At 33.6% G+C, this 26825-nt stretch overlaps 1 protein-coding gene across 1 annotated transcript in view; it reads left to right on the top strand.

The window, feature by feature from the left end:
- The first annotated feature begins 2568 nt into the window (after nucleotides 1–2568).
- The window catches only part of LOC126745834 (E3 ubiquitin-protein ligase MIB1), a 760932-nt gene continuing 736675 nt past the window's right edge, over nucleotides 2569–26825 (top strand). The window contains exons 1-8 of the mRNA XM_050453854.1: nucleotides 2569–2772; nucleotides 7767–8047; nucleotides 10848–11048; nucleotides 12107–12379; nucleotides 17094–17337; nucleotides 17485–17611; nucleotides 17667–17855; nucleotides 22999–23285. Coding sequence (XP_050309811.1) covers nucleotides 2653–2772; nucleotides 7767–8047; nucleotides 10848–11048; nucleotides 12107–12379; nucleotides 17094–17337; nucleotides 17485–17611; nucleotides 17667–17855; nucleotides 22999–23285 — 1722 coding nt within the window. The 5' untranslated portion in view covers nucleotides 2569–2652. The remainder of the gene's footprint in view (nucleotides 2773–7766; nucleotides 8048–10847; nucleotides 11049–12106; nucleotides 12380–17093; nucleotides 17338–17484; nucleotides 17612–17666; nucleotides 17856–22998; nucleotides 23286–26825) is intronic.

Below are 26825 nucleotides of genomic sequence, written 5' to 3'. Positions count from 1 at the left end.
TTCTGCCAGAGCAGTTTTTTGACTGTAATATTATTTCAGGTTTAACGCTTCATATTTTGTGTTGTGTTATCCCAGTTTTTTAAACAACGACCTGTTTGACCTATAAAAACACCTTGACAATCAGCATGGGCTTAGGTTTACTTGACCCCACATCCAATTTAACTCTTACAACTCAAAATAATTAGGAATCTTTAACTTATAAAGAGCAATGCAAGAAAACAATTTAATGGGGAGGAATAATTGGAGTATCACAGACTTAACTTAATAGGCATCAAAAGCTGTAGCTATGAGATCTCCTGTAAGTGTGGAAATAGAGGAAGGGTCCAAGTCAGGGATAGCAGAGCCACAATATTCAACAATTCAAAAAGTAGCTTTTAGATTTAACAAAGCGTTACTAAATCTAAGTCAGTAGTACTTAAGACTAGTAGATATCAGAAAGCAAAATAGAGTTTCAAATCACACATACATATTTGGTAATCAGGACATCATTAAAAAACTGGTCTAATGCATAATATGCCTTATTAACTAACAATTCTTATTCCAAGAGGATTGAAATTTTTTTTATCCATGTAAATAAAACAACTTTTCACTTGCTCGGAACGTGGAATGGGCAACCGAAGGGTGTATGACGAGTTCCAAACGAGCTTGTGCTTTTTGAAGACTTTAGTTATTGTTTCAAGCATATATAAGCAACAAAGGGTCAATATTCTATTTTGCACACAAAGATGCCGACAAGATACACGATACCTCACTACACGAAGGGCTCTAATTGCTCTTTTTTTCGAAACAAATACTGTATTAAAGAGATATAGTGGGTACACGATCCCCAGAAAAAAATCCCATAGTGAAGATGTGGCATGATAAGCATTGTTTGCAATGAAAGCATCTAATAAATTATTTTAAGAGCATAGCAACCTGATGACACCCTACTGCACACTATAATTATGTGTTCCTGGAATTGAGTCTGCTCTCAATCCCAAAAACTTGCAACACTGTGGAATTGAAATCGGCTCCCTTATTAATAGTGACAGAACATTTGAAACATTTAAACTTAACAGATTTGTTGAAGTCGATTCACCATTCCCTAATCATAAGCAAGGTCAATGCATGTTGTTTTCCATGCCAAATGATGATGGTGTCATCTGCAATCATAGTATTTTTTATGATGAGCAAAGGAAGGAACATAAAGAAGGAACAATAACGGCCCCAGTACAGAACCTTGGGAAACCCCTGTAGTACTCTGTAGTTCTTCAGAGTAATGACCACCAAAATTAACCCTAAGAACTGAATCAACTCAATCAACCCAGAAGAAGATCCTTTAAAACCATATCTCTCCATCTTCCACAACAGTATTCTGTGATCCACACAGTCAAAAGCCTTGGATATGTCACAGAACGCTGCTGCATTAACTTCCTGGGGATTAAGTGTGCTATTCATTGGACTGAATCAAAAATTCTCTACAGGGGCAAAATGGGATGGTGAATGTTCCTTTATTAGTAATTTCTTCAATTACTTGCTACATTATCTAGGATATTGAGGAAATTTTTTTACTTCTTCCAGGCAGTTGATTAAAATGTTGGAATGCCTGAAATACTTAAAAGAGGGAAGTGGCTGTGTTGCTCGAAGGACAATACAAATCAATCAAACCAGATGTATATAGAGCAATTTTTATTTTAAGAGCTTAGCAGAGCGCTTTCGGCGTATGAGCCATCATCAGTGCTAACTGAAATGAGTTGGATGTTAAATGCGTAAAAGACACTATAGTCAAAGGTGAACGAATGGAATGTACTCACTTGTCAGTTAAGCCCAGAAGTTTATGAAATCCAGAGATTTTTGAAATATTTAAACCATCGTTATCCTGGGTCTCTCATGTACAGAGTGCCTTTAAAAATAAATTGTTTACCCAAAAACGGGAATGGGAATAGGGGGTCGACTGATTCCCTCTGTTAAAGGTAATTTTATTCTCTACATAGCCCCAGTTTTATTTTATCAATTTGTTAATTGCCTACAAAAACAAACTAGTACATGAGCTAAACGAAGATGATTTTGATGATAATGTACAATTTTGTGAATACTTTAGTGATAGGTCATATCAATGCTTTACAATGAACGAATGCTCCTTTTATTTACATGGTGAAGTCAATAGACACAACTGTTAATACTGGAGCGACACTAATCGTCATTTATTTCAAGAAACACATATGCAGCGACCTCAAAAACTTAATAATGTATGGGCTGGTATTCTAGGGCATAATATTGTTGGCTTTTTTTTACTAATACAAATCTTAATGCTGAGAATTACTTGAATACAAAATGAAATGAAATTAATTCTAGTAAATTAAGGTAAAAAAAGGGGCAGCACCACACATTATGCTGCTACCGTTCGTCATTTTTGAACAACGTATTTCCTGGACGATGAAGTGGACGTAGAGGTACTATAGAATGGCCTGCTAGATCTCCCGATCTTACCCTTTTGGATTTTGTCCCGACACCATTGCAACTGTAGCAACACATCTGACACACAAACGTCAACCGTCAAGTCAGTTGTTCAACTTGTCATCGTTTCCAGTGCCGTTCGTTCAAGGCAAACCAAAACAATAACACTTTCGAAATTACGAAAAAAAAAATAAATCGAAAATTTTTTGAAAAATTATGGAGATCGCTAACGCGGTATTGGGGCGAAGCAGCGCGGGAGCCCCACGCAGTATGCGTATCATGGAGGGCGTGGGAGCCAGGATAATCCGAGGACCGAACTGGAAATGGGGCAAACAGGTCTGTACAGGTTATGTTTTGAATTTTTAAAGGGCACAAAAAGGCTTTTTTCGTTTATTTGAGGCCCTATAAGATTGTTGTGAATTAATGTAGTACATACGATATGCCTATTATGCATACTGATGTCTCTTTTAAGTATATTAGCAAGCATTGTTAAATAAGAATAAATAAAAAAAAAAAGTAAAAGTATGTTTTTGGACCGAAATGCTTCAAATGTCTTGTTATAGCATATTGATGCCTTAATAACTGGTGCAATAGCTTTAACGCTAAGTTTTTTTGTGCTGCTGTAATATGTTTATTAAGTTTATATACTTTTACCACTAATTCTAAATATTTATTAAGAATCAATAGCCCGAGGGTCAATCACAGACACCAATATATATGAACGAAATTATTTTCACACAATTGCAACACAGAGACAAGAATAATAGCAAGTTCTTATGCTAACAATAAGAGGTAATTTAAAATTAAAATCTATAGGCCTGGATCTGAGAAATATAAAGTTTACCATCGATAATTGTAAATTTATTTAAATGTAAAAAGTCTAAATCCAAATCACACCCATAAATATTTAAAAAAATTGCACATTATAAATATTAGTTCCGGGGAGCCTTAAATGCAACATCTTTCTTTGTCTGCTATTTCTAACATTTACAAAGAATTGTAAATTTTTGAAGAGAAGTATCATAGATATTACAATTACAAATTATAGACAGAGTGGAACATTTTTTGTTCTTAAAGGAGTGAAGAGTGTGTTTGTACTATACTGCTTTACAACATTATCAAAGTTTTTCTGCAGACATGAGCAACCCGCCACAGACCCAATTGCCATGTATAACTTTAAATTATCCGCTAAACATAAAGCTTCATAGTTACTCCTTGCAGTGCACAGGTTATTATCGGAAACAAATGTGTTGAGTTTTAAGTGCTTTTTGGGTAATGTTGCATTGAACTATGGGTCCATTCTAAGGCACCATTCTAGCAAATTTTTGGATTTAACAATTGCTGATGGCCTTAAATTTCAAGATCATATTACCAAAATATACAATAAAGTTTCTTCTAGTTGCTATGTTAAAGTTTAGGACTATGATGTGCTCTTGTGGAATCTCTCCTGAGCTATGTCATATGTTTTTGGGGTTCATGTGACTCACTGGGTTTTACTGCAAAAAAGAGCAATTCACTTTCTGTCTAAAATAGGATATCATGAGTTGTGCAGTTCACTTTTTGAAAAACATAAAATTTTAACACTTTGTTCCTTATATCGTCGATAAAACGGCAAAAACGCGAATGTGCAAAATCGTAGTTTTGCAGAAAATGCTTTTGAAGTTTTGCAAACCATCAAAAATTCATATTTTGCTTTTCTTGTTTGATATTAGACAATTAAATTTTTCTAATAGAGGTTTAAATTATGTTTACATTAAAGTTTGACATTTTTGTTTTTTAGATGTTTACAGCACATTCGTTGTTTTGTCGTTGGAAAATTATTTAAAAAAATGTGTATTCGTGCGTATTAAAAACAATGAAGTATGCAAAATATTATTTATTTAACGAATTTAAATTACTACGTACTGACAAAATATCTTAAATATCAAACCAAAGGTAGTTTTTTTATAAAACAAGTCTTTATATTTGGCCACACTTATGGGTAGACTCTCTTGATAGGCTCTGTGCAATAAACTTTGCTTCGGACGTCCTCGATTTCTTATCGGCTTAGAACAATCTACATGTTTATACTCTTCAGCAAAGTTGGTCCTGTAAGATATTTTTGAGGGCTCACCTTTCTTATAGTGAAGAGAGGATACATTTCTCCAGGGAATCTTACTAAAACAATAAGAGTCTACAGAAAATGTTTTGAAATCTAAAAAGTCATCTAACATAAAATTCTTGACAACAAATAGCTGTGGAGATATGCTCGAGTCACGACGAATAACTTGCGTCCAACCGTCAGGTGTATAGACTGGAACGTGTTTCGCCTTCCTCTAGATTTTAGAGTGAATAGAGTCGCACTCCATTTCTGTGTGGCCAGTTTCGAAGAATTGATGATCCACTGTTAATAAAGTTGGGTGGTTAGCGCAAAGTTGGAGACACATAGCTGCAACAATACTGTTCTTTTGTTGCCCTCCGCAGCTGTCAGATGCTATATCATTCGAACAGCTGATATCCCATTATGGGACATGATAAAATCGTTAATACATGATCCGATTTCATTTCATGTTTCGTCCCAAACGTAACATCTTACATCCTGATTGGCCAAGTTGTAAATAGTTAGGTTGTACACCGCCAATTTTCTCAAGTAGAATATTTGTCCAGCAGAGCCTTTTGGACTAGTCAAAACGGCCTGAAGATCAAAATTAAATGCTAAAATGTGGGGATTTTCTTTTGCTGTAGCTTTATCATCATCTCGAACCTTTCTAGCTGCTTATTTTTTTTGCAAAATGCCTTTTAAATGTTGCTTCTTTTTCATTTTTGTCCTCTTCAGCATTGATCTTTTTTAGGAACAAAGAAACTTAATTTATATTCCCTAAAAATAGACCGATATTTTTCTAGGGTAACAGTCTTTACATTTTTAGCTCTACAGACATCTTTGTACATTCTATACATTACAGAAATGTTTAGAGAGGCATCCAAGTATCTTCGGTCGTTGCTCTTGAACGCATCTATCACGCAATTATCAACGCATCATCAACGCAACTATGAACGCATCAACCTCAGCAGATAATTTATGTGAAGGCGTATGCTTTCGCCGCCTGTCTTTTTCCAAAACTCCTCTACTGGTTTGCTTTTGAAGAGAGCTTCTCATTAGAGCATCAGTAACATTTAACGTTGCCATAAAAAGTTCTCTACATACGATACATTTTTTTTCCATCGACTATGAAAGAGTATACACAAGTAAAGGCTTTTCGCGAGTTTTCCAATTTTCGCGTGCTGCTTTTTTTCGCTTTCTGCTCTATATGTACCGCTAAAAACTGCCTTTGATCGTCAGAAGTGCTTAAATTACGAAAATCTCGGTATATATTAAGGCGGTCCTGTTCTGTAACTGAATTTTTGCAGTTGTGCTTAGGTTTTGCCAAACATGGAACTGGTAGCAAAGGTTTTGGTGGTTTTTCAACCCCGCGAAAGCCAATGTATGATTCGCCTTTAATTCTTTTGGATTTTGAAATATTCCGTTTGTTCATTGTGACTCATTTCGTTTTCTTTTTTTAAAAACTGTATTTTTTTTGGACTCATTAACGATTGGTGGTTCATTTTCATCATAATACTTTTCTACTACTGGGTCAGATTCAGAAGATGAGTCGTCTGATTCTGAAGAGGGCTCATACTCATCAGATGATGAGATGGAATTCTGAATGTCGTCGAAGTCTTCATCTCCAGCCGCAGATGGGAAAGGCTCAAGGTTTGCCAACTTGCGGTCTTAACTCAATATCAAGTTGATTAATACAAATAGTTGATTCTATTATGGGCGCGCTCGTTGAAGTGTTTGCAGAGACCAAACCTAGGAAACATTTTGTTTAATATTTTATGTAAGGCTGAATAATTAAAAAGTACCTAGAGCATTAGAAGAAAACTTATCATCCAATTCACTAGCATTACTGGTAGAGGGCTGTGGCCAAGTATTTGAATGTAACTCTTGTAATACTTCTTCGCTAGAAGGTAAATGAATTGATTTGAACTCTGAATCAGATTCATGCTCCTGTTCCAGGTGTGAGCCCTTGAAGTCATTAGCTGAACCTGCTAACGAAAATAATAATATATTCCATCTAAATTTTTATTTGGATGAATATTGCTTCTGTACCCTTTACAAAAAAAAAATCTGTAAAGCATCACCCGATTCATTCACCACTGAATATTAATTGTCTTATATCTTATTAGAATTATAACATTAATTCTATTATATCTTACAGACTGGAAGTTTTATAATCAAAAATCATAAAAACGAAATTATAAGAGACATTTCTTTTGGTACTAGGCTCACCTACAGTTTCAGACTGCCCATATCACACAGTGAGCAAATAAAAAAGTCATTTATTTATATGGGTAAGAATATGTTTAACCACCTTCCTCTATAAATTAGATCAATAGACTGTTCTGTTAGGTTAGTTAGATGTAAGAAAGCTTTAAAGAAAATATTGGTCTGAGAGGCCTGGAATTAATAGCTTACTTTTCTTTTACATAATTAGTGTGTTTTATTTTTTATTTACTTTAATGTTGTTGAATTTTCAATGTCTATTATACACACCTCTCATTTTTATACCCAAGAATATCGTTCTGGTGATACTTGTATTTTATTCAGATTAATTTATCTCATTGCAAAGCTTTGTCAACAGATCTGTTTGTGATAATAAAGCTAGTTTTTGAATTTGAACTTGTATATTAATGGCAATCAAAAGTAATAAAGCCCTGGAGGAACCTAGATATACTACTGTACATATTGACACCTGTGTCTTCAACAAACTATTGTCTATTTGACAAACATGATTGAAGTAAATTAGGACCTAATTAAAAAGAGACTTTATAGTATTGCTGCGCTTAACTTTATCAAATGCCTTCTCTATCTCAGTATAAATAACATCTACTTGTTTCTATTCATTTAGAGAATTTTGAAGACACTGACAAAACGCTATAAGATTGGTCAATGTAGACTTCTTAGGTAAAAATCCCTGTTGGTGCTCAGATATGTTGAGTTTGACAGTCTATTCAATATTACAAATTGAAAGTCTGCATTCAGGCACTTAACTGGATGATAATTTGTTGCATTATTCCTGGCACCTTTCTTTAATAATAGTATCACTTTGCTTAAACTTGAACATTGTAGTCTAAGATTAAAAATATGAGTTAGAGTCTATATATAATTGCAGCCCTTAATACCAATAGCCATTTTCTGCCCATATGTTCTTACTTTAATAGCTCAGTAATTAAACCTCTCTTATATAAATCTACCTAACCTTGCTAGTGACTTTCTATATGAAGCAATAACACATTTTACACATTACTAGGATGGCGGAGAAGGCCATGTGGGCACAGTTCGGAATTTCGAATCCCCAGACGAGGTGGTTGTGGTCTGGGACAATGGTACTGCCGCAAATTATAGATGCTCGGGACAGTACGACTTGAGAGTCTTGGACAGCGCCCCCACCGGGATAAAACACGAGGGCACCATGTGCGACACTTGCAGGCAACAACCCATTTTCGGGATTCGATGGAAATGTGCGGAGTGCGTCAATTATGATCTTTGCTCCATGTGCTATCACGGAGACAAGCATAATTTGAGACATCGGTAAGGTTGTATTGTAATAATTCTCTTAAAAATAGTGAAATGGGGACGAGGTTAGTTTAAGGTCAATCTATATGACTTTTAGTTAACTTACCATGATCAGTTAGGGTCCTAATATAATTTGAAAAAGTAGAAGCTTATTTTCAACCTATATTAGGATCAATATTAAGTGCAGATAAGTACCAGTAATAATATAGAGCTGGACGATATTAATGGGCTTTAAAAAGAAATGACTTTAAAACTTAGACAATTTTCCTGGATCACTGTATCATCATCTGATAGTACTGTATTAAACACTAGTTTTAAATTTATAGGGAATAGTAGGATAGTTTCAACTTGATTCCTTGTATTCCTTTAATTCTTTGATTCCCTGGTCTAATTCTTGTGTTTTTTTGGAAAAATGGAACCCAGAGGCGTGAAGCTAGTTTCCCTCTGTGTTATATGTTTAATTATTCTACTTGTCTAGCACAAGATAGTTCTAGTAGGTATTATATTATTATGAAAATGTAAATACGTTAATTATTCTGCTAGTTTTTGTACAATTTTATTAGTATTCTGTAGTTAAAGTTGATTCGTAGGGTTTCTTTAGGGTTCTACTTACGTTTGGTTTATTATTTTCATCTATAGTGTTTAGTTTTTAAGTAGTTCATCTTGTTTGAGAGCCCCATTTTGGCCCCAATTTAGGTTATTTAGGTTATATTATTGTAAATCCCTGTAGTTCTAATTTTCTAGAATTTGTATACTTGCTTGCTTTGACTGTCAGTATTCTCCTAAAATTATTGGTCTCTTTGGGCAAAAACAATGAAGATAATTCTAAATATTTCGAAACTGTTCCATCGGGTTTTAAAAAGGACGCGCTTCGTGACAAATCATTCAGTTTTAATTGTTTAGTCAGTTTTTACCTTGGAAACAATTAAACGACAGTGAAAGCGAGTTAGGTTAGTGTTTTTGACGTTGACAATAAAAGTGTGTTCCCGAATTTCGTTACAATATTATAAGCAAATATCTGACTTTTCAACGAATATTAATAAAATTACGTTGAAAATTACGGTTTAAGGCACCGAATTCTTTGGCAAAGGCAAATTACTTAACAAAAAACTTTTGTGCTTTCCTGGTTGTTTTAAATGGTATCATAAAAATAAGAAAAATAAAAATAAGCAGACAAACTCTTAAGATCAAAAAAATCTATCACTTTGTTACTTTCTTTCAAATTTATTAGCGGTATCCACCAATTTTACAAAAATAAAATAATACAAAACAATACAACTTAAGCTAGATCATACAAAGACATAAATCAATGTTACAAATTAATTTAAAGTCACGAGTCACTAATGAATTTGAGAGAACTCCTAAAACCGCTAGAAGAAACGTGCAAGTCTAGATTATATTTATCTAAAGAGGAACGTTACATTCTAGTTGTAGTATAGTGCTGTCCATAAGAACTACTATCAAAATCTACATAGAAAAAGTTTTTTTAAGTCTATTATAACTAAGTTATTAATTTAAAAATAAAACACAAGTCTGAATTATTACGCCTTAACTCAAGTGGGTCCAAAGAGAGAACTGACATGATCGATTTGTAATCAGTGTGACCTAAAGACCTAATGGAACCTGAAGTTTAAAAGAACAATTTCATAAGAATTTATTTTGGATTTTTTCAATATTTTCATTAGTTTGTATAAGAAATCCGAGCAGAAGGGTCAAGAATCATTGAATGGTTTGATTTATTGACTCAATACCCAAAATATTACTAAATTGATTGTATTTTTACTCTGAGAGATGTAGAGTTCATTGAGGCAACAGAAAATTGAACAAAACTTTATAATAATTTTACTTTTCTTTGGCACAAGTATCTAGTAAATTTTTACGGAAGGCAACTCTTCAGATAACTAAAATCAAGTGATTTTATATGGGTTTTACAAAGCTGTTTAAATTTTATCTATTTCCTATGGTACAGTATTAAAAATCTTTGAAGCCATGTATGTTATACATTTGTGTGAATGTATTATCTCTCTTATTTTTTTTGGTACTTCAGTGGCATTTTCTAATATTTCTTAAGTTTGGTACTGATTTGAACTTATTTCATTGATGATTTTGGGATGTTTACATATGTATAGTAAAATTTTACAAGCATATAATTGGCGCAACCTCATCACCGAAAAATGTCGATACAATAATTGATCTGTTAGATAGTCCTTGTTCAAAATTATCTTAATACATCGATTTTGCAGTATTTCCAGGTCGTCCAATGAAATTCCATAGATTTTGCATTATAGATTCGAAAAAGTTCTAAAATTTCGCAGCTTTCAACATTTTAAAAATGAAAATGTGTTTTATAAGTTTAATAGCTAGTTGTTTGAATTTTAGTTGACTTTCTATAGTTATGCCTAAATATTTAACGGTTTCAATACCAATTCAATCTTTAAAGAGCAGTTGCAATCTTGTCTTTCTTTGCAATCATCAATTGATATGTTTATCTAATTGTGTAATGAAACAAAAGACTTTTTTTTATTAATCTCAAGGCATCTTTACATTTATTTTTCATCCCTTCGAAAAACCTCCTTTCACAAACACCCCTATGTCATCTATATGCTGCAATGCCACCAATACAAAGTTCGGGGCTATTTATATCAAACAAATAATTTATATAAATTAAGAATGGGCCCAAAATTGTTCCTTGGGCAACCTCACATTCTAGTACTCTTTCGAATTCAGTTTTTTCAACAGTTACTCTTTGTGTTCGTGTAATTACTTACTCCACTGTGCTGTGTGACTCATGCTTGATATTTTCTAACACTTTTAGTTTCTATCGGATCACCGCTCCCCGTCGCGAGCGTTTCTACTTAGAACCCAGAAGAAAAACGAAAAAAATCGCAGTTAAAGGCCTATTTCCTGGCGCAAGGGTCGTCAGAGGTGTCGATTGGCAATGGGAGGACCAAGACGGTGGAAACGGCAGAAGGGGCAAAGTCCAGGAGATCCAAGATTGGTCGGCAGCTAGCCCAAGGTCTGTATCTATGTATTTATTTATTTATTTATGACAAATCATTTATAAATAAATACTGTGTATTAGAAATAAAACATGTCGTCACCATAGGTCCTTATATTAGTAAAAAATGCCTAAATAGCTAATAACAATTAAAACAAGTATGCAAATTAATTAAAATCAATACAAATAAAAATTGACCATAAAAGTTGCTACAGTACAAATCACTTAAACAAGTTGTAAGTAAGTGGGTGTCACAAAATGTGCTTTAAAGCTTGTAAGCTTAGAGTCAAAAAAATTCTGATATTTTTAACGGATCTTTCCAGAAATACCAGTTGACAGAGGCTAAATAAATATTAATTGAAATATTATCCCCATTTCTAAAATCGTAAAAGTATCCCTCAAATTCCAAAGACTTCAATGCCTGATTTTGTAAAACTTCAAAGCATATAGCTGAATGACTTAAACTATTATTATCCAATAATTATTCTACAGCTGGGTAAAGTATAACACCGTTACTATTCAATACAGAATTATTTTGGAAAAGGTTATAAAAGCTAAAATTATTGGCTATTTTTCTGGACACTCCACAATCAACCCCATACTATCATTATTTCATTTGGCCCTAGGTAAGTTGTAATCTCCCATCAAGATAAACGAACTTCTCGGGTACTGATCGTATAAAATTCAAGTGTTTTACAATAGCCAATATTAATATCCTGACCTTTTAGCTTTAAAGTTTCATAAACCTGATAAATATCCGAGTTTCCCGAAGGAACCCTAATTATCCTAGTAGACATGTTCTTGCTCACTGCGCTCTTGCAGTATTCTTACCTGCAATTCTATTCTGCCTAAAAGTACAAAAATTTTCAATACTAATCTCGGTCTCAGAAAAATCTCGAGTAAGCCATGTTTCGCTAATTAATATAATATCACAACGACTATAGCAAACAGCTTGTTTAAAACGTTGCAATTTAGTTCTCATATCACCAGTATTTAGCCAATAAACAGTATTTACCAGTACAAACAATATTTACCGAATGCGCTTATTTAAATTAAATTAATAAACGATTTTTTAGGTCCGCCGCCTACGTAGTCTGGGATAATGGCTCAAAGAATCTTTATAGAGTGGGATTCGAAGGCATGGCCGATTTGAAAGCCTTAAACGAAGTTAAGGGCTTTAACGTCTATAGAGATCACTTGCCGTGTTTGGGAGAACAAGGTGCGAGTCCAAGACCGGTCGGGTTTAAGATCGGCGATCAAGTTACCGTCGATTTGGAGCTGGAGATTGTTCAGTCTCTCCAGTATGGTCATGGAGGTTGGGTCGACGGGATGTGTGAGTGTTTAGAATGGTAAGTTTTTTACCTTATTATATATAAATAATGTACAAACAAAGCAGTGGACAGTTATTCCTGCAGCAGTCTAGCTTTCTGACAGTTACTTTATGGAACCATGTTATAAGCGCCTCTCAACAGTCAATAATGAAAATACTGTTAAAGCAAATAATTAAGTTAATTATATCTGAAATACAAAATCAAGACAACAAATTAGTGTGTATAGAAAATGTATATTTATTGCGAGACGTTCTGGTATTGCTTAGCAAACAAATAACTCTTGAATTTTTTCTTAAATTGAATCATCTCAAGGTTTAAGAGTTCAGAAATTACCGTTATATGAGAAGCTACATTTAAATATTGTACTTTGATGAAGAGGCAGAATTAGCTCTGTAAGTGATATGGATCTTTAATATTTGAAACAGAAAAGTACACAAATGAAGTACTCTACGATCCTCCATTTTTAGCCAATTAATGCGTTTTTAACAAGAGGATATTTGATCATATTTCCTTAAATTTTTTGCAGTATTAACATTTTTAAGTTTGGTATGACCTATGTGAATATTAATATTATTTTTAATGGTATTGGTCTTGTTTAGTTTCCAAAAGATCTTACAAAATTTAAGAGACTTGAAAATGTCGGATGTATAAATTAGATAACGTAAATTATAATTTTCTTATAAGATAATGAGATAAATTAAAAATAACAGCGCTCCCTACGGAACTCCACATAATATTTGGGCTTGATCGGGATATATTCCATTCAAACATATAGTTTTAAGTGAATAATTGCTAGTGACCTCAGTTTGCTTAATTTTTGCTTTTGTTAAAAATAGGTAAAAACAATTCGACGTTTCGATCTCTATATCATCCTCCTGACTCTAAAAGATACAGAAAAAAACACAAATAAAATCATTGATTTAAAATCATTGAAGCAATTTTATAGAATTAAAATCACACTCAACACAATTTTTAAGCCTTCAAATTTAAAAACCAAAATGACGACAGAATATACAGGGTGTTTTAGAACTATGGGATCAAACTTCTGGGGGTTGTTCAGTGCAACAGAAGAATCCATTTGAGTATAGGAACCCATGTCCGGAAATGCGTCACTACGCCACTACGGCCCTAAGACGCGTTAAAATTTATAAAAAACATTAATTACCTAAATAGGATCTGCTGCATTTATTTTTACCTTTAATGTTTTTTCTAAACTTAAACGGGTCTTAGGGCTGTAGTGGCGTAGTGACACATTTCCAAACATGGGTTCCTATACTCAAATGGATTCTACTGTTGCACTGAACAACCCCTAGAAGTAGTATTTTTTTACCTGTATCCAACAAAAGCAAAAATTAAGCAAATATAATTTGAAATCTGTTACTAGGGTAAGATTGAATCAGGTCACATGAAGGTGGTGAGAATCCATAATATTTTAACTTAGAAACCAGAAAATTATGATTAATGCTATGAAATGCTTTGGAAAACGTGGGATATAATCTAATTATATAAACGTAAAGGAGAAAATGATAAACATAAAAGAGTAAGGAAGCAAAGAAAAAAAAAGAAAAGCGAAAGTAGAATTACAGGTGTTTAATTTAGGAAAGAAATTGCTCAAGATTTGTTAAGATGATCGAAGACCTAATTTTATGCTTAATTTCAAAATAGGGTTTTCTTCTAAGTTCACGAGGTATAATACTGTAAATTTCTGGTGCTATATAAACCAGAGATCTTTTAAAGAATGAAAAGTTTATTTTAGGCAAAAGTTAAGTTTATCAAGTCTACATAGAAGGTAGGCTTCCAGCACTTATATGGTTTTGCCAAAATTTTTATATCTTACCTGATGGCATTTACGTAACATATTAAGTTATATCAATGTTTGCATGTTTCACAAAATTTATAAATTAAGAGCATACTGTTTTTGCACTTTTTGGAATCTATGCCTTTGCCCTCTGCCTCTATGCCCTTTTAATATTTGATGCCAGTATCTTTTAAGCACATTTTCGCTGTTATTTTAAGAATCTTTAAAAATATATTAACAATAAATTATTGGTCTCATAAAAGTAAACATGTTTTAATTTTTCGTCAATCAGATTTAAATAGGTTATATCAATAAATGGAAGTAAATTGCAAAAAATTCTATAATTAAAATTTTAAAGTCTATATTTGATAAATCGAGAAACAATTGGTTCTTTAGCTAATATTACATCGCAAAATATCATGTGGTTGTCAGAAATATTACCAGCTGATATCACGCTTATTTTTTCAACAATAGCTGGATTAGAATCAAATATCCCATCAATGAAAGTATTTACAGCGCCTATTACTCTAGTAGGTTTATCTATGACTGAGTGAAAATTGTAATTTAAAAAAAAAAACGTGTAAGCGGATTAGCAATATTAAGCAAGTTTATATTAAAATTTCCCAAATTAAACAGCTCATCTCACATGGATACAATATGCAAAATAATGCCAAAGTGTGGTATTAAATTATTACAGCTTAGAGCCTCAAATACATGTGTTGTTTTTATGTACTATCTTCACAAAAAATATAACTGTCTATCCAAATAAAAATTAAGGAATCAACTCAACGTTGTATTCATTTTTAATATAAGCAGCCACTCCACGCTCTCGACTCTGGATTATAGCGTTTTTAAAAAAACTTGTAACCAAGAATTTGATAATTTTGTGAGTTCTCTGAGAGCCAGGTCTCAGATATATATACATAATATCAACATCATTCTCCTGCAATCAATTTTTGAACTCATCGAACCCTCTATTCAAAGATCGAACGTTTAAATATCTTTTTTTCATTAACAAGCATCAAACACCCATTCGACCTGCTGACAAATGCAATTAACTACATTTTAATTCTACTATCCTAAAGCTATACAAGGTGTAAATAAATAGATGCCAAAAAATGCAGGGGCTGATTCTTGGGTAAATTTTAAGAAAAAAACTTTATATGAACCTATGTCCTAAAAGGCGTAACTTTTGAGATATTGGGTGGTAAAGATTGAAGAAAAATATATGTTTGTTTTATAATACCTGTAAAACCCCTGTAGATATTTTAATAAAATTTGGTATGCATCAAAAGGCATTTTCTGAGGCTCACTAATTTTTTTTATTTGTACCAGTGGCGTTCGTGTAAGGTTTAAACTAAATATTTTTGATGAAAAATATGGTACGTATTTGATTTTTTGTAATTCTCACTTATTTCTGAGCAAATTTGATGTCTTGACTTTTTTTTGTCCGAGGTTGCGTATTAAAAAAATAAAATTCATCTACCAACATGTGTTACGTGTTTATTATTAATGTTTAGATGAGTGATTCTCTTAGATGACATCAATATCCAGTACCGGAATCCTGTATACCAAAGTTTTTAAATGACCCCATGTGGGAAATGTGTAATGTGTAAAATCTATTGGATTCATATCTGGTGACCGAGGTGGCCAAAACTGAGAATCGCCTCGGCCTATCCAAGGATTTGGATATGTCTCGTCTAAATAACGACTTGCTAATAAACTAAAATGGACAGGAGCCCCATAGTGCATAAACTACATTACTCTTCTAACATCTAGGGGTACCGCCTCTGTGGGCCAATAAGGTGGTCTCCAATGATTCCAACCCATACATTTAAAGAAAATTGTTGCTGGTGAAGAGCTTCAAGTATGGCTTGGGGATCTGCCTAAATGTGGCTATTATGGTAGTTTATGATTGCCTCTCTGGAAAAATTTGCTTTGTCGGTAAACAGAATCTGCCGTAAAAACTGAGGATCTTGCTCAATGACTTCTAACATCCAACGAGTAAAATTCAAGAGCCCTAGAAAAATCTTGTGGTAATAGAGCCTGGACTCGTTGAACGTGTTATGGATATAATAATTGATCCTTTAAAATATCGTCATATGATTGACATGTAGCTGCAGACCGATTTTTCTAGTGCTGGTGTCAGGTTGTTCATCAATTAAATTAAGTACTGCTTCTTCCAATTCCGGTGTTCTGATATCGCGTTGGCGACCACAATTATGCTTTCTTGGTTGAAAAGTTGCAGTTTCTCGTAGTCTTTGATGAAGGTGTGCAAATAATGTATCATGAGAGGCCATTCGTTGAGGGTACATTTCAGCATACATTCTAGGTGCTTGCAATGAATTTCCGTTAGCAAGGCCATAAACAAAATGCGTATCGGTCATTTCTGCATTTGAATAATTTGCCATTTTGATGAAATGATATCAAAATTGCACGAAAAAGTTTCTACTTTAAAGGAGGCAAGAACTGACAATCAACCAACAATGATCAGCTGACATTTAACAGGTTAATACAGATTAATAGGTTAAGTAAAAAACAAAAAAGATTAACTAAACAGTGGGGTACCATATTTTTCATCAAAAATATTTATTTTAAACCTTGCACGAACGTCACTGATACAAATAAAAACAATTAGTGAGCTTCAGAAAACGCCTTTTGATGCAAAGAAAGTGCATACCAAATATTACTAAAATATCTACAGGGGTTTCACAGGTATTGTAAAAAAACATATATTTTTCTTCAATTTTTACCACCCGGTATCTCAAAAGTTAGGACTTTTAGGCCATACGTTCATATTCAGTTTTTTCTTAAAATTTACCCAAGAATCAGCCCCTGAATTTTATCGCATCTATTTATTTACACCCTGTATATACCCTACAAAGTTGTTATGTCAGTATTGTTTTAATATTTCAATCAAACGTTATATTTTAGTGTTGGAACGGTAGTAGGAATCGACGAAGATCACGACATCGTGGTTTCCTACCCAAGCGGTGACAATTGGACCTTTAATCCGGCAGTTTTGACGAAGGTGGCGACTCCACCTAACTCGGCGGGACTCAACGAAACTCCCCAACCACAATTCGCCGTGGGCGACGTGGTGCAGATTTGCGCCGACGCAGAGAGGGTGAAAATGTTGCAAAAAGGCCACGGGGATTGGACTGAAGGGATGGCCGTGGTAAGTAGAAAATCGCATACATATTTAAGTTAAAATCAAAGTTTTATTAAGCAGTTAAGTATTAACAATGAATCAGATGAATATAATAAGGCTCTTTTTACAAACTTTTGTCACACCCAGCTCATATTATCTGAATTAAATGTTTAGACCCTCGGAAAAGTCGGACACGTCCAACAAATCTATAACGACAACGACCTAAAAGTGGAAGTGTGCAATACTACCTGGACCTACAATCCTCTAGCAGTCACAAAAATTGCCAGCAAAGACGATACAGGTAAGAAAATTAACTCTTTGAGAGCGTTTTAAAAAACTCCTGGATTTCTTTTAAGGCAATACTTATGGCGAAAGACTAAGTGCCTTATTGAAGAAACTCTTTGAGACTCACGTATCCGGCGACGTCAATGAGGAATTAGTAAAATCTGCCGCCAATGGGGACGCGCAAAAGTGTGAGGAGGTTTTAAAACAAGCGAATACCGCCGGGGCGGGAATCGGACCGGATGTTAATGGCGTTTTTTCAGGTAAAGCGAATACTTTCACATATAAAAAATTTAAATTAACTCAACTAACAACATATTAATTGAACTTCTTTGTAAGTATTGCATCAATTCTTATGTAAATGGGAACCTTCGAATTTGAAACTTTGGTAATAATTAATATGGTTGCAATAAAATGAGTAATTTTAACCAGAATCCCGTTGAAATAAATTGACCAAAGTTGGTAACTTAGATAATTACCAATAACAATGATAGGACGCGCTATTTTGCTCAAGAACACGTTCAATGAAATTATTTATTTATTTATTTCAACTGCAGAGTCAAATTAAAAGAATAAAGTACTCAATGGTATGTAAATGAGCGGAATTATAGGAAAAATAAATAAGCACAAAATATCAAAAACGTATAACCTCAAAAGACAAATTCAGTCTTTTTAATATGGCTTTATTTCATATTCGGCAAAGTTCAGTTATTACTAATGTTAACCAAGTGTTGCAGATTTCATTGTTTTAGAATAAGTGACTGCAATATATTAATTCAAAAACTGAACAATTTCTCTTGAAACAAATTGAATTATACACACAGAAAAATTCCGATGGATTTTTTCACATTTTGTTGTGTAAAAAAAATGTTTAATTTTAATACACAATTGTTAGATAATATCTCACAGTCCTGTATAAAAATTCTCAGGCATTTTGTATATGTTTTAATGTGTATAATTCATAAAATTATTGCATATTAAATTAATACACCATAAGTGGATATTAATTATTAAGATGATGTGTATAAATATTCCACATTTTTTTTTTGCAATCCAATGTAGTTTGGTAAAAAATCTAATAAAAAAGTCATAATTTGCTTAAAATTAAATAAGTAAATTAAGTAACACGATGGGAAAAAGTGGGGCCTATAACGTTTGATAAAAGGAAAATAAGTCAAATTAGGAAAATACATATTCAATCTGTATTTTTCTAATATGACTACTTTTCTTACCAAACGTTGGGCCTCACTTATTTCCCATTTTTTACAAGACTTATTTTATTTTAATCAAATTATGACCTATCCTGTTTTTCCCAGGCGCCCTAGAATTTATTATTACACAGATTTATGACGAAATTCTCTAAAACGTATTTTAAATTTTTAAACAATTTGTTTATTTTTTTTATACAAATATATTAATTATTTTAAAATGTTTATGAATATAAATACAAAATATTGTAATAAAAAACTCCAGTTCTTACGTTAATTTGATATACAAACCTAAAATAAGTAACCTATACTATATTTAAATTTATAAAACAATATATAGTATTATTATACACAATTTGTAATAAAATTTAATAGTTGAAATGAAAGAAAATAAAATTTATTGTTAAAACAACCTACACTAACGTGTGTATTTAAAATGCACAAATTGTGTTTTTTTCCTGTACATACCATCTTAAAAAAACACTAAGAGTTTGCTTTTTTACTGAACAATTATATTAAATAAATATAAAATATTGTCGAATTTAAGTACACAAATAGTGTACTATATATACAATAAAATAAATCAAATTGATACACAATTTGTTGATTATAGAACCACAGTTGTTTAAACACAATAGCATAGAGAAATTCTACACAAATTGATTCCGTACCATTTCCAGAATCAAATTGTATGTAAAATCTATACAATTGTTGAATTTTTATTCACCTATTTTTAAGAGTGTAGGTAACAATTACATTACTACATGGGATTCTACTTTGGGGAAACTGTACGACTGTTTTAACTATTTTTAACAAACTGTCAGCACTGTCTGCACGTTATGACAGTCTTTAATAGTTTTACCCCAAAATCGGTTAAATAAAACACAGAATAGCTTTGCAATTAGTTCTATTAAATTATATTGTCATTTTCTAGACAGCGTTAAGCTTATGCGGTTAAAGAAAATCTTTCAATGTTCATTAATTGTTGTTTAATAAAAGATCGGTCAGTTGCTCATGGGTTGACGACAATTTCTTAATTCAGTAATTTTGGACGTGATCTGGGCCTGGGGCCGTATTTTTAAAAACCATTCGAATTTGATTCGCGTACGAAATTAGAGGATTTCGCACGCAAAATTGATTTTCAACTTGATTCTGCCATTTGTCTTGTTTTGATTTTAAACTAGCTTTGTTTTTTTTAATTTCTGTGAGTTCCTTAAGTATTTTTGTAGTGTTTTTTTGTTGTTTATTGAAAAAAAAAAAAATAATCAAATGGCAAGATTAAACAATCTTTTAAAACGTCGTCGATGCACTAGAAGAGACTGAAACTCTGGCTGTACTCTTCATTTCTTGACCAATTTGAAATGTATTCAGATGCTCAATTTATTAAATGATATAGTTTAAGCAAGCCTGTTACGATGGAATTGATGTGCTCCAGAGACTGTGTAATCTGTCCGCTACTTTTATTTACAAGGCGTGTGCAGTAGGAGGCGGAGCAATGGTTATAGATAAAAAAAAAATTCTTTTTTTTATTTAGCCTGGGTTCGGAATAATTGCCTTTTACTTAGTTAAGTAAATTGATGAATTTTTGTTAAAAATATTTGGTCCTTCAGGTTCCTTTTTTTATTTTAAAATCGCGAAAAATCTAAAAAAATGCAATTTTTGTTGCAACTCTTCGCTTTGCTCGAATAAAGCGATCTCTAGCCGTATTTCCACATACTGATGTAGACGCTTCAGTCACCATCTTAATATATCGTTCGACTGCCTGAGTGTGGCATGGGAAATTTAGAATTTCTATGGTATCGGGAACATTAGCAACCATTTCTCTAAGATTTATTTCTGACATGCCTTTTGTCAATGGAGGCTCCGTAACTTCATCTGATTGCCAATCGATAAGCTCTGTATAATCGGTAACATCAAAGTTCAGTTTTGGCACTTTAAAATCACGAAGCTGGTGATTAGGCCAACTCTCTAATGTGCTTTCTGTCATCTCCCAGCATTGCAATTAAAATTGGCAAAAAATGCGTTTCTTTCGATAACTTTATTTACAATGTTTTTAAATTTTGTCGGTAAATATCGAGAAGCTTGAATTAAATGGAATAAATGTTTGGTTCCATACTTACAAGCAGGTTTGTGCTTTATCATGAACCAGGTTGTAGCATATACCTTAACAACAAACTCGGCTAATATATTTAATTCAGTCGATGGTTGTTCTATTGTAACATATATTCTTAATATTCTGTTAGCTGTTGTCAACCATCGTGCATGGGACATCTTTCCTGGTTGTTTAGCGCTCAACTGAGAGGAAATCTTACCTTCTCCTATTGCCAAAACCATTTCATATAAGTACTTTTGGTCTGTACTTAAATCGGTAAAATTTATTGGAGGCAATTTGAAGTCGGGTTTAATAATCCGAAATGGCACAACCGGATTTTTTTCACAATTACCTAGCTGCTTTCCTATGGGACCAGTAAATCTTCTAGGATCATTGGTCTTACCATCTATTTCTAGAACTAAGTGACGAAGGGGAAGTTCATTACAGTGCAACAGACATATAAACCAATGAACTGGTTTTCCTAAGCATACTTCTTACTGTTTTATAACACATTTTGCGTAAACTAATTCGGTAAATTAAATTACTAAAGCCTCCTTCGCGCGCCTTCCCCTTCCCCGACAAAGTAAACAAAGACGGGATTGATCAGACAAGTCAGTGCTGGTTGGTTCATGAAAATAGGAACCTGAAAATATTTTCGCGAAGCGTTGTTTCTTTTTTATAGGTATTTGACGATTATTTTGTACCTATTGTGCACTCAGGGATGCCCAAAACCCAAAAAATCATTAAATAAAAAAATATTTAAAAAATTGGATTTTTCAAAGTTTTCTAAATTTTTGCATTCAAAAAAGAACCTGAAGACGTCATCGCACAATGAAACTTTTTTTTTTAATTAAATTATAACCTTAAAAGGCAACTATTCGACACCCGGGCATAAGATGTTTTAAATTTTTTTTTAATGCTTCGCCCTAAAACAGTTTAACTGAAAAATCTTGACTTTAATTCCGGTTCATAAATGAAATTAATTCTTTCTTTTGCTCACTCGAGTCGTCAACGCAATATTTTTAATTTTTTGAATCCACCTTAAAATAAGTCAATTTGAAAAACCCAAGAAACGCCACGAAAAAAACTCTCCTGATGTTTTTAAACTTAAATTTTAGGTTAGGTTAAAAAAACCTTTATCGTCTTCATCCCGTTTGACATGGCCTCCAATAGCACTCGACTTTGCTACGTTGCCACTACATTTCATGTCCGTATGCGAATGAAATTTCGAATGCTGCTCAAAAATTGACTTTTTAATTCGTGTGCGAATTTTGCCGCTCTACTTTGTTCGCATTCGAAGATTCTCGCATAGTTTCAAAAATACGGCCCCCGGGCCTTTCTTATGATGTTAGTCACTTCTTCAACTGAAAATGGTAAAAATGCCATTTAATTATAGACACTTTGCTCGTTCTTTATCCAGCCATTCAGTATTGAGGTTGTATTCACTAGATGTAGTTAATTGAGAGCCCGAGAACTCTTCGATGGTTTCTTTAGTGGAATAAATGCTAATGGCAGTATTTGTTGGACCAGTGTCGTTAAGTTGTCGATAAAATTGCTTTTCTAAGCGTTCAAAAAGTATATTTTCTTGTTTCCCTTTTATTACTGGACTTATACTGTTTTAAGCGACTTGAAAAAATAGATAACTTCTGTTTAAGGGTGTCTAGACATAGTTCCGGAGTACAGTTTTCTGGGTCCTGCTGTGTATGTTGTTGAGTCTGACGCATTATTTCCTCTACTCTTTCATAAACTTTTCCGGTTCTAATACCTCCGATGTATTCCTTTACCCGGCCAATGTCTTTTCCAATTCCTTTCCTTTCAATTTTTTTTTAGTTCACTTTAATCACAGGGCTAGCAGCACAGTATATCATTAGATGAAGCTGTTCAAGTGTCATAACTGTAGAATATAATCAGGTATAATTAAGTTAGAAGAATAGCCAATCCTAAATGCCCTTCTAAAATCTGTTCTAAGTTTAGCATGCACTTCACCATTATGTTCATTGTTCTGATCTTCATTTTCGGTTTCTTGATTTATTATCACTTCTGAAAATGGCGCCTGGTCTAAGTTATTATTATTATTATAAAATCTTCCAAATTAATTTGTTTCAGGCCATACTGCCCTACAAGCGGCGTCCCAAAACGGCCACCTGGAAGTGATAACGGTCCTTCTACGGTTTCACGCCGACGTAGAAATCGAAGACAAAGACGGGGATCGTGCGGTCCATCACGCGGCTTTCGGCGACGAACCGGCGGTCGTGCAGCTACTCGCGCACGCGGGCGCAGATTTAAACGCGCGTAATAAACGTCGACAAACCGCGCTACATATCGGTGTTAATAAAGGACATATCGGTGTCGTTAAAATGATGCTTGATCTCGGGTGTCATCCCAGTTTACAGGTGAGTACGGGGCGTAGTTTTTTGTTGTTGTGGTGGTTTAATGATGATTATCTTGCACAAAATTGGTCATTTTAACAGAGAAAAAAACGCCATTTATTTAAATATTTGATATGCAAGTAGCAGTACTTGCCAAAAGACTCCACTGCGGTTGACATCTGTGGATTCGACATTCTATTCAACTTATGCATAGAAAAGAGAGTTTTCCCAAAAAAGTTAATGAAGATGCTTTTATAAATGCTTTTCCTGAAATCAAATAAAGTTTTGCTCTAGAAATATATGATAATGGTAATTTTCCAGGCATGCCATTTTAATGATTTTCTGGTTCTAGATTTTTCTTGGGTCGATACCTGGTTGTATTAGTTGGTTCTTTTGACGCCTTTGCTTTTCTTTCTGTATCTGTTTTTTTCATTGCATCATTCCGAATAGTAGAGTAATTCCTAGGTAACATGCGTGTACTCGAGTAAGCAGGAAGCACTATTTATCCGTCGGTGTTATCTATTTTTTTCATCGTTTTAAGTTCACAATTTCACAGTTTTAGTAAAAACTTACTAATAAAATAACTAGAAAAACGTAGATTTTTATTTATTTAATTTTTGTACATTAATAATCAAATTGACTTGCCTTTCTGTTTAGAAAACTAATGTTTTAGTACTAGTCTTAACATTCTGCGCAACAGGTACTCTTCCCACTATACACACAACCAAACTTATATGGAATCACCCAGTAATTTCGCAAAATGGAATTTATTTAAAAAAATAGCCATTGAGGATTAAAGGGCACTTTTTCAAAACCAAGTTTATTAAAAAAAATAATAAAACTGATTACAATTTTCACAATAATAGAACAAAAAACAAAAAGTGTAGATTTCTATAAAAATGATTTTTCTGAATATGACAATTTAACAAGACAGTTAATTTAAAATTAAATGTTAATAATCAGTGTTGCCACCTCTAGCATCGATGCAAGCACGAATTCGACGAGGCATGCTATTTATCAAATTGTCAATGTCTTCTTGGGGAACATTTGTCCATTCCTCTAAAACCGCTTGAATAAGTTGCTCAGTGTTACCAGGAGCATTCTGGCGAGCTCTAATCTTTCTTTTTATCTTATCCCATAAGTGCTCTATAGGATTAAGATCCGGTGAGCAAGAAGGCCACTCTAAAACGGCAATACCTTCCGTTTCTAAGAAACATTTTGCAACTCTGCTGGTATGTGGAGGGGCATTATCTTGCATAAATTAAAAAAAATTGCCAAAACCACCTCGCCAGAGCCTAACTACAGGTTGCAATACCAAATCTACATACCTTTGACCTGTTAGGGTTTGTCGAATTGGAATTAAAGGAGTTCTTTCACCAATCATAATTCCACCCCAAAACATTACAGTACCTCCTTTGTATTTCGGGATAGGTTTGGCAGCACGAAGTCTAGCTTGTCTCCCTCTACCTCTTAAAATGCGAATCCGCCGGTCATCGGATCGTAGTCCTATTCTGGTTTCATCCGAACATAAGACATTTTTCCAATTTTCATGCTCCAAACACCAATTTAAACGGTCAATTTTATGTTGCCTTGAAAGTTCTGGAACCCTTAACTGTCTTCTGCTAAATAATTCCCGAGCGCGAAGTCTTCTTCTAATAGTTTCGACAGAAACACTCACACCCGTAGCTTGTAAAAGTTGCCTTTGAAGCTCTGGATGAGATGTTGTGGGATTTCTTCTTGCTATTTGAGCTAAAAAGCGATCCTGCTCTTCAGTAGTTGCTCTTTCACGACTTCTCCTTGGTCTGTTTTTTAAGGTTCCCAATTCCAGAAATCTTGAATATGTTTTTGAAACAACACCTTGTGTAACCCCCACCGTTCTAGCTATCTGCCTTTGTGACATGCCTTGTTCTGCCAGAGCAATAATTCTTCCCCTCTGAACTTGCCCAATGTATGGCATTCTTGTTTAGTTTTCAAAAATAAATAAATTATAAATTTGATGCGACTTGCAAGTGAAACAGTAAAATCGACACTGCTAGGTAAAACATTATTATTAATTATTAATCTGCCTGTCCTTGAGAGTAAATACTTGTACTTTTTTATTGCTTGCAACAAAAAATATCTTACTAAAATATTTCGTATTAATACAAGGTGATTCCATATAAGTTTGGTTGTGTGTATATCAACCTCTCCATTACTTAGATGTGCTAACTTCCAACGCAGACTCATTCTTTGACAATATTAATGTATTTAGGTGACATTTAACCAAGTTGATGCCCTAGTTTTTATTACTTTTGTTCCTTAGGTAACCATAGCATTATTATAGGTCCTTACCTCCTTACTACTTTGTACTTCGATTTTGATAAATGTTGTGCCTACGTCCATGGTGCTACGTCACCTTTTACAAGCAATATGACGTGTTATTTGATGCTTTTCAATAAAGTCAAATATTATAAATTCCTGTTTACTTGTTAATTGGTTTCTATTAATCTATGCTTTTCGTTTTGTGGATAATTAACTCTATCTGTTGTAAAGTCTTTGCAATAAATAAATTCAAAACCATAAAGAATTAGATAAAGAACAAGAAATGAATTACATTGCCCATCTTTGAAAAAACTCTTTAAAGTCAAAACGACAAAATTCATAGAGAATAATAAAATGTTGGTTCTTGCCAACCAACAGGTGAAGAACAGGATTTACTTTGTTCGATCTCAACAGGGCCTTCGACTATGTGGACATCTGGGGACTGAAGGAGAAGTTAAAAGGCCTTTAGGAGGCTTATCTTATTTGACAAAGCTTATGTATCTATTAACAGGCAATTCAAACTTTCATCATGATTGAATCAGAAATACCATTTAACCGAGGTTGTACCTTTTATGCTGTCTAAGATCCCAAGAAGCGAATATGTTATACATTTTCAACGAAATTAGGGTTTGCCTCCGTGCTGTAACATCGATTTCCTTAATACCATAACAAATTATTCTTTACTAACGCCCCAGTTTAAACTGGTACAGGAAGTTTATGAGGCGTGTAGCGGAAACAAAAAAGAAGAGGAAGAGACAAATTTGCAAAGTGTACGATTCCGGGCGGACCTTGAGTCGGCCATTCGTCTTAATTACCGAAACAAAAGTTCGGTAAAGGAGGCAGAGCTCGTTGGGTCGCTGATTAAAAAATATGGCCGCCCTCTACCGGTTACTTTCTAGATATTATGCGAAAAATTCCGGGTTAGTAAAGTAATATTGCCGCATTGGCGTAGATTATAAATCGGCCTTAGACGGTCGCTTTATAATCTTCAGGTCTAATATTTTCTTGTTACGTCTTTGCAGGCAAAAAGCGTCTTAAAAAAACTACCTTGAGTGGAGAAAATGACCGAAAAATGTGTGCGTCATTGCATCAATTAAAAAGTCATTTTGAAACAGCTATAAGTTCGTTAGTATATTTCCTATCTGGTTAGTATACCCTTTTTCCTTTTTTGGTATATTTCCCAATTCATTCTCCAGATTTTCATAAAATTTTCCTGTCTCTTCTTTACTCTTGTTAATGTCCAGGGCATACAGCCAAATAGCA

The sequence above is a fragment of the Anthonomus grandis genome, chromosome 16 (assembly GCF_022605725.1).
Source record: "Anthonomus grandis grandis chromosome 16, icAntGran1.3, whole genome shotgun sequence".
NCBI lineage: Eukaryota > Metazoa > Arthropoda > Insecta > Coleoptera > Curculionidae > Anthonomus > Anthonomus grandis.
The sequence above is the reverse complement of the archived record's forward strand: the minus strand, read 5'-3'. Positions and strand labels throughout refer to the sequence as shown.